Genomic DNA, 9,153 nt, shown 5'->3' on the forward strand with positions numbered 1-9,153 from the left:
CACATGACACACATACATGATCACATGACACACATATATGATCACATGACACACATACATGATCACATGACACACATACATGATCACATGACACACATATATGATCACATGACACACATACATGATCACATGACACACATAATGATCACATGACACACATAATGATCACATGACACACATACATGATCACATGACACACATACATGATCACATGACACACATACATGATCACATGACACACATACATGATCACATGACACACATACATGATCACATGACACACATACATGATCACATGACACACATATATGATCACATGACACACATACATGATCACATGACACACATATATGATCACATGACACACATGAATGATCACATGACACACATACATGATCACATGACACACATACATGATCACATGACACACATATATGATCACATGACACACATGAATGATCACATGACACACATGAATGATCACATGACACACATACATGATCACATGACACAGATATATGATCACATGACACACATACATGATCACATGACACACATATATGATCACATGACACACATATATGATCACATGACACACATGAATGATCACATGACACACATACATGATCACATGACACACATATGATCACATGACACACATACATGATCACATGACACACATACATGATCACGTTTTGACTTCTACCCTGGATTTATTTCTTAGGTGTCTCTGTGAACAACAACCACAACAACAACAACAACAACAACATAAAGATTCATAAAAATCTAATAAAAGTGACTAAAGAGACGCTGAGGTGTTTTTTTTGTCTCGTCGTCTCACTAAAGTTTTCCGTCGTGGGCCTCAGTCTGGAGCCAGAAAAGGATCCTGTTTTTCTTGGGTGCGACCACAGGTCCTCCCTCAGCCACTGACTCCACACATGAGCTGTGGTCGGAGCTGCAGCAGATCAGACTTTATTTGTCGCAGCTGGAAACTCCTTCAGACAATGAGTCAGAAACGCAAGAAAAAACTTTAATGTTTGTCAGAGTCGCAGAAATTCATGCCAGAAACATACACACTCTCTGCTCACACCAGTACACAACAAAAACAACACTTCTCTCCAGGAGAACCACAGAAATACTATATAATAATATATTCAGAGAATTTAACACAAAACTTTCTTCTGTTGCTCTTTAACAAACGTCTTCCCTGCAGGAAACCTGGCGGCCATTTTAAAATATGAAAACATCCAGAGTTGTTTACATTTGCTAGAGCCAACGATCTGGTCTTGAGAAGTTAAGTAGATCTTGAGAAGTTAAGAAGATCTTAAGAAGTTAAAAATATCTTTAGAAGTTTAGTAGATCTAGAGAAGTTAAAAAGATCTTAAGAAGTTAAAAAGATCTTTAGAAGTTAAGAAGATCTTGAGAAGTTAAGTAGATCTTTAGAAGTTAAGAAGATCTTGAGAAGTTAAGTAGATCTTGAGAAGTTTAGTAGATCTTGAGAAGTTAAAAAGATCTTAAGAAGTTAAAAAGATCTTTAGAAGTTTAGTAGATCTTGAGAAGTTAAAAAGATCTTAAGAAGTTAAAAAGATCTTGAGAAGTTAAGTAGATCTTAAGAAGTTAAAAAGATCTTTAGAAGTTAAAAAGATCTTGAGAAGTTAAGTAGATCTTAAGAAGTTAAAAAGATCTTTAGAAGTTTAGTAGATCTTGAGAAGTTAAAAAGATCTTAAGAAGTTAAAAAGATCTTTAGAAGTTTAGTAGATCTAGAGAAGTTAAAAAGATCTTAAGAAGTTAAAAAGATCTTGAGAAGTTAAGTAGATCTCAATAAGTTAAAACGATCTTAAGAAGTTAAAAAGATCTTTAGAAGTTAAAAAGATCTTGAGAAGTTAAGTAGATCTTAAGAAGTTAAAAAGATCTTTAGAAGTTAAAAAGATTTTTAGAAGTTTAGTAGATCTTGAGAAGTTAAAAAGATCTTGAGAAGTTAAAAAGATCTTGAGAAGTTAAGAAGATCTTGAGGAGTTATAAGAAGTCATTCTAATGTCTGAAGATCTTTGAATAAAATAAAACGGTACGTAGTATCGCGACGTGACTCGACAAAGGTCTTGACAAGTTTCTTCTCAAAGTGACGAACATCTCGATCTTATCGTTTCTCTCACTTGTAACTTTAACTTCTCTGATGTTTTCTTGTTCTTGAGGCCAAACTGGAAGTAAAGGTCAATGAACTTTGAACCTGAATCACAGACACTTTGGAGCCACCGTACGATCTAGACCGAGCTGGGACAACATTTTTGGTGAATTTAGTGATGGTCTCAAATCGTGGTCTTCAGGGTGGACGACAGGTGTGAACGAGTGGATTCAGCTGACATTTTTTTGGGGGGGAAAAACTGCTTGAAAACTTCTCGAATTTTCTTCCGGAAGTTTTTCCCGACGAGGACATACAGGATGGGGTTGAGGACGCTGTTGAAGAAGGCCAGGTACGTGAAGATTTGGTTGCACAGGTCCAGGTCATGGTGCAGGTCACAGTCCTTCACAGATGCAGCTTTGAGGAGGATGAAGATGATGGTGAGGAGGTGGAACGGCACCCAGCAGATCAGGAAGGCCAGCAGGACCGCCAGCACCAGAACTGTGGCTTTGTTTTCCGTCTTCTCCGCGTTGAAGCGCTCCATGGGCTGGTTCTTCAGCGCCTGAATGATCTTGACCGTGCAGTACGAAGTGATGGTGGTGGGTATGATGAAGCCCAGGAGCACCAGCAGTATATCGCAGAACATCTCCACGGTGGGGTCGGGGTAATGCAGGTAGCAATAGGTGGCCTCGTAGACTGGGAAGTACTCCAAGGTTCGGAACGCCAGCGCTGGAATGGTCAGGATGAAGCCGAAGCACCAGACCAGCAGCACAGCCATCTTGGCATACTTCGGTCTTCGCAGTCGTCCGTGCGACATGGGGTGCACCAGCGCCACGTAACGGTCGATGCCGACAAGAACCAAGAAGTAGATGCTGCAGTAGGTGTTCATGTAGATGCCCGTGTTGACCGCCTTGCACAGGAACAGGCCGAAGGGCCATTTGAAGTCGTTGAGGATGTTGACGGCCCAGAAGGGCAGGCAGGACACCAGCAAGAGGTCGGCAGCTGCCAGGTTGCTCAGGTAGATCTCTGCCACCGTACAGGACTTCTTGTGCAGGCAGAAGATCATCAGGATGAAGAGGTTGAAGACGATTCCCAGCACCGTGATGACCAGGATGTAGACGGGCTGACCGGAGATGAACCAGGGATCGTACTCAACTGACGGACATTGCGAGGAGTTGGTGGAGTTCTGGTCCGGGGTCAGCGCTGTAGTGGCGAGAGCCGGCGTCCTGTGGACACACCAGAGAGACGTGAGGGTTTGAAGGATTGTGACGTCAGAGTTAAACACACAATGTTCCATCAGGACAACAACGACACACGAGCAGCATCAACATGACGCGAGGGTTAGTGTGAGATGAAGCTTCAGGTGAAGATGAAGGAGACTCTGAAGACGTCATGAAGCTTCACCTGAAGATGAAAGAGACTCTGAAGACGTCATGAAGCTTCAGGTGAAGACGAAGGAGACTCTGAAGACGTCATGAAGCTTCACGTGAAGATGAAGGAGACTCTGAAGACGTCATGAAGCTTCACTTGAAGATGAAGGAGACTCTGAAGACGTCATGAAGCTTCACGTGAAGATGAAGGAGACTCTGAAGACGTTATGAAGCTTCACTTGAAGATGAAGGAGACTCTGAAGACGTCATGAAGCTTCACTTGAAGATGAAGGAGACTCTGAAGACGTCATGAAGCTTCACGTGAAGATGAAGGAGACTCTGAAGACGTCATGAAGTTTCACTTGAAGATGAAGGAGACTCTGAAGACATCATGAAGCTTCAGGTGAAGACGAAGGAGACTCTGAAGCCGTCATGAAGCTTCACTTGAAGATGAAGGAGACTCTGAAGACGTCATAAAGCTTCACTTGAAGATTAAGGAGACTCTGAAGACGTCATGAAGCTTCAGGTGAAGGTGAAGGAGACTCTGAAGACGTCATGAAGCTTCAAGTGAAGATGAAGGAGACTCTGAAGACGTCATGAAGCTTCAAGTGAAGATGAAGGAGACTCTGAAGACGTCATGAAGCTTCACGTTAAGATGAAGGAGACTCTGAAGACGTCATGAAGCTTCTCTTGAATATGAAGGAGACTCTGAAGACGTCATGAAGCTTCACTTGAAGATGAAGGAGACTCTGAAGACCTCATGAAGCTTCAGGCGAAGATGAAGGAGACTCTGAAGACGTCATGAAGCTTCACTTGAAGATGAAGGAGACTCTGAAGAGGTCATTAAGCTTCAGGCGAAGATGAAGGAGACTCTGAAGACGTCATGAAGCTTCACTTGAAGATGAAGGAGACTCTGAAGACGTCATGAAGCTTCTCTTGAAGATAAAGGAGACTCTGAAGACGTCATGAAGCTTCAGGCGAAGATGAAGGAGACTCTGAAGACGTCATGAAGCTTCACTTGAAGGTGAAGGAGACTCTGAAGACCTCATGAAGCTTCACTTGAAGATGAAGGAGACTCTGAAGACGTCATGAAGCTTCACGTGAAGATGAATGAGACTCTGAAGACGTCATGAAGCTTCACTTGAAGATGAAGGAGATTCTGAAGACGTCATGAAGCTTCACGTAAATATGAAGGAGACTCTGAAGACATCATGAAGCTTCACTTGAAGATAAAGGAGACTCTGAAGACCTCATGAAGCTTCACTTGAAGGTGAAGGAGACTTTGAAGACGTCATGAAGCTTCAGGCGAAGATGAAGGAGACTCTGAAGACATCATGAAGCTTCACGTGAAGATGAAGGAGACTCTGAAGACGTCATGAAGCTTCACTTGAAGATGAAGGAGACTCTGAAGACGTCATGATGCTTCACTTGAAGGTGAAGGAGACTCTGAAGACGTCATGAAGCTTCACTTGAAGATGAAGGAGACTCTGAAGACGTCATGAAGCTTCACTTGAAGGTGAAGGAGACTCTGAAGACGTCATGAAGCTTCACTTGAAGATGAAGGAGACTCTGAAGACGTCATGATGCTTCACTTGAAGGTGAAGGAGACTCTGAAGACGTCATGAAGCTTCACTTGAAGATGAAGGAGACTCTGAAGACGTCATGAAGCTTCACTTGAAGGTGAAGGAGACTCTGAAGACGTCATGAAGCTTCACTTGAAGATGAAGGAGACTCTGAAGACGTCATGAAGCTTCACTTGAAGATGAAGGAGACTCTGAAGACGTCATGATGCTTCACTTGAAGGTGAAGGAGACTCTGAAGACGTCATGAAGCTTCACTTGAAGATGAAGGAGACTCTGAAGACGTCATGATGCTTCACTTGAAGGTGAAGGAGACTCTGAAGACGTCATGAAGCTTCACTTGAAGATGAAGGAGACTCTGAAGACGTCATGAAGCTTCACTTGAAGACGAAGGAGACTCTGAAGACGTCATGAAGCTTCACTTGAAGGTGAAGGAGACTCTGAAGACGTCATGAAGCTTCACTTGAAGATGAAGGAGACTCTGAAGACGTCATGAAGCTTCAGGTGAAGATGATGGAGACTCTGAAGACGTCATGAAGCTTCAGGTGAAGATGAAGGAGACTCTGAAGACGTCATGAAGCTTCAGGCGAAGATGAAGGAGACTCTGAAGACGTCATGAAGCTTCAGGCAAAGGTGAAGGAGACTCTGAAGACGTCATGAAGCTACACGTGAAGATGAAGGAGACTCTGACGACGTCATGAAGCTTCACTTGAAGGTGAAGGAGACTCTGAAGACGTCATGAAGCTTCAGGTGAAGATGATGGAGACTCTGAAGATGTCATGAAGCTTCAGGTGAAGATGAAGGAGACTCTGAAGACGTCATGAAGCTTCACTTGAAGATGAAGGAGACTCTGAAGACGTCATGAAGCTTCAGGTGAAGATGAAGGAGACTCTGAAGACGTCATGAAGCTTCACGTGAAGATGAAGGAGACTCTGAAGACGTCATGAAGCTTCACTTGAAGATGAAGGAGACTCTGAAGACGTTATGAAGCTTCACGTGAAGATGAAGGAGACTCTGAAGACGTCATGAAGCTTCACGTGAAGATGAAGGAGACTCTGAAGACGTTATGAAGCTTCACTTGAAGATGAAGGAGACTCTGAAGACGTTATGAAGCTTCACTTGAAGATGAAGGAGACTCTGAAGACGTTATGAAGCTTCACTTGAAGATGAAGGAGACTCTGAAGACGTTATGAAGCTTCACTTGAAGATGAAGGAGACTCTGAAGACATCATGAAGCTTCACGTGAAGATGAAGGAGACTCTGAAGACGTCATGAAGCTTCACTTGAAGATGAAGGAGACTCTGAAGACGTTATGAAGCTTCACTTGAAGATGAAGGAGACTCTGAAGACGTTATGAAGCTTCACTTGAAGATGAAGGAGACTCTGAAGACGTTATGAAGCTTCACTTGAAGATGAAGGAGACTCTGAAGACGTTATGAAGCTTCACTTGAAGATGAAGGAGACTCTGAAGACGTTATGAAGCTTCACTTGAAGATGAAGGAGACTCTGAAGACGTTATGAAGCTTCACTTGAAGATGAAGGAGACTCTGAAGACGTCATGAAGCTTCACGTGAAGGTGAAGGAGACTCTGAAGACGTCATGAAGCTTCACTTGAAGATGAAGGACACTCTGAAGACGTCATGAAGCTTCACGTGAAGGTGAAGGAGACTCTGAAGACGTCATGAAGCTTCACGTGAAGATGAAGGAGACTCTGAAGACGTCATGAAGCTTCACGTGAAGATGAAGGAGACTCTGAAGACGTCATGAAGCTTCACGTGAAGATGAAGGAGACTCTGAAGACGTCATGAAGCTTCACGTAAATATGAAGGAGACTCTGAAGACGTCATGAAGCTTCACTTGAAGATGAAGGAGACTCTGAAGACGTCATGAAGCTTCACGTGAAGGTGAAGGAGACTCTGAAGACGTCATGAAGCTTCACTTGAAGATGAAGGAGACTCTGAAGACGTCATGAAGCTTCACGTGAAGATGAAGGAGACTCTGAAGACATCATGAAGCTTCACGTGAAGATGAAGGAGACTCTGAAGACATCATGAAGCTTCACGTGAAGATGAAGAAGACTCTGAAGACATCATGAAGCTTCACTTGAAGATGAAGGAGACTCTGAAGACGTCATGAAGCTTCACCTGAAGATGAAAGAGACTCTGAAGACGTCATGAAGCTTCATCGACGAGTGAGTGACAGATGAAAACAGAACTGGCGTCAGAGGCGGGATGTAAACAAACTTTGGATTCAAGGTTGAAGTCAAGTGTTTTTAACTCGGCTGAACTTCTGGGTGTGTCTTCACCACTTCCTGCTCCTGGTTCCATGACGCCAGAGAATGTTTGTCAGAACGAGGAGAGAAGACTTTATTAAGACCTTTGAAATGAAGATCTCAGACGTCGTTTGATGAAGACGATGAAGATGATGAAGATGAAGATGATGAAGATGATGAAGATGATGAAGATAAAGATGATGAAGATAAAGATGATGATGAAGATGATGAAGATGATGATGATGAAGATGATGAAGATGATGAAGATGAAGATGATGAAGATAAAGATGATGATAAAGATGATGATGATGATGATGAAGATGATGAAGATGATGATGATGAAGATGAAGATGAAGATGATGAAGATGATGATGAAGATGATGACGATGAAGATGATGATGAAGATGAAGATGATGACGATGCAGATGATGATGAAGATGAAGATGAAGATGATGAAGATGATGATGATGATGAAGATGATGAAGATGATGAAGATGAAGATGATGAAGATGATGATGATGAAGATGATGAAGATGAAGATGATGAAGATGAAGATGATGAAGATGAAGATGAAGATGATGATGAAGATGAAGATGAAGATGATGATGAAGATGAAGATGATGATGAAGAAGATGAAGATGAAGATGATGATGATGATGAAGATGATGAAGATGAAGATGAAGATGAAGATGAAGATGATGACGATGCAGATGATGATGATGATGAAGATGATGAAGATGATGAAGATGAAGATGAAGATGATGAAGATGATGATGATGAAGATGATGATGAAGATGAAGATGAAGATGAAGATGAAGATGATGAAGATGAAGATGATGAAGATGAAGATGAAGATGAAGATGAAGATGAAGATGAAGATGATGATGAAGATGAAGATGAAGATGAAGATGAAGATGAAGATGAACGTGAAAGTTTATAAACACCTGGACAAGGAAATAAAAACAACACTTTTCTCCTGAAGTCAAAGAATCTAAAACTAGTCAAAATCAACTGAAAGTCTTTACCTCGTCGACAGCAGATCCATGAGATCCTGGTCCTGGTCTGGATGTGTTCTGGTCCTGGTCTGGATGTGTTCTGGTCCTGGTCTGGATATGTTCTGGTCCTGGTCTGGATGTGTTCTGGTCCTGGTGAGCCACGATGTGTTCTGGTCCTGGTCTGGATGTGTTCTGGTCCTGGTCTGGATGTGTTCTGGTCCTGGTCTGGATGTGTTCTGGTCCTGGTCTGGATGTGTTCTGGTCCTGGTCTGGATGTGTTCTGGTCCTGGTCTGGATGTGTTCTGGTCCTGGTCTGGATGTGTTCTGGTCCTGGTGAGCCACGATGTGTTCTGGTCCAGACCCGCCTCCTCGTCTGACGAGCTCCTCTTAAAGCGACACCATCTGGACTCGATCCACGTCTGATTATTGTTTCCAGATGAAAGTTCAACAAAAACTGATTCATTTTTACGTGAACTTTGATATTTTCCTGAAGTTCTTTCATTATTATTTATAAATATTCACTGAACTACTGAGGAAACAAGTACAAATACTATCTATTATTTAAATACTTTTCATTCAAAACCTTCAAACCTTCCAAACACTAGTGTCTCCTCCGGGTACTCCTGGTGCTCCTGGAGCTCCTGATGGTTATGATGATGGTTATGATGATGTTTATGATGTTTATGATGATGTTCATTCACTTCCTTCACGACACATGATCTGCTTTATTGATCTTCTGGGAAGATGATCATCAACGATCATCGAATCATGATCTTATCTCCTGTCATCGCTGGAGCTTCAGAGGAACCACAGGAAC

The 9,153-nt window shown here is 42.4% G+C and overlaps 1 protein-coding gene across 1 annotated transcript; it reads right to left on the minus strand.

The window, feature by feature from the left end:
- Positions 1 to 1,878: 1,878 nt before the first annotated feature.
- LOC148059989 (B2 bradykinin receptor-like) lies at positions 1,879 to 8,727 on the minus strand. Its single transcript, XM_087779864.1, has 2 exons — positions 8,367 to 8,727; positions 1,879 to 3,345 (listed from the first exon to the last, which is right to left on the minus strand). Exons 1-2 carry the CDS (start codon positions 8,384 to 8,386, stop codon positions 2,307 to 2,309), a joined length of 1,059 nt encoding a protein of 352 aa, XP_087635990.1. The 5' UTR covers positions 8,387 to 8,727; the 3' UTR covers positions 1,879 to 2,306.
- Between the last annotated feature and the right edge of the window lie 426 nt (positions 8,728 to 9,153).

This window comes from Callionymus lyra, chromosome 18 (genome assembly GCF_982586985.1).
Source record: "Callionymus lyra chromosome 18, fCalLyr1.hap1.1, whole genome shotgun sequence".
Taxonomy (NCBI): domain Eukaryota; kingdom Metazoa; phylum Chordata; class Actinopteri; order Syngnathiformes; family Callionymidae; genus Callionymus; species Callionymus lyra.

Coding starts and splice junctions, on each gene's coding strand:
- LOC148059989 (XM_087779864.1), bottom strand. CDS start 8,386: ATGGATCTGCTGTCGACGAG. Junction 3,346..8,366: donor ATGGATCTGCTGTCGACGAG/GTAAAGACTTTC, acceptor GTGTGTCCACAG/GACGCCGGCTCTCGCCACTA.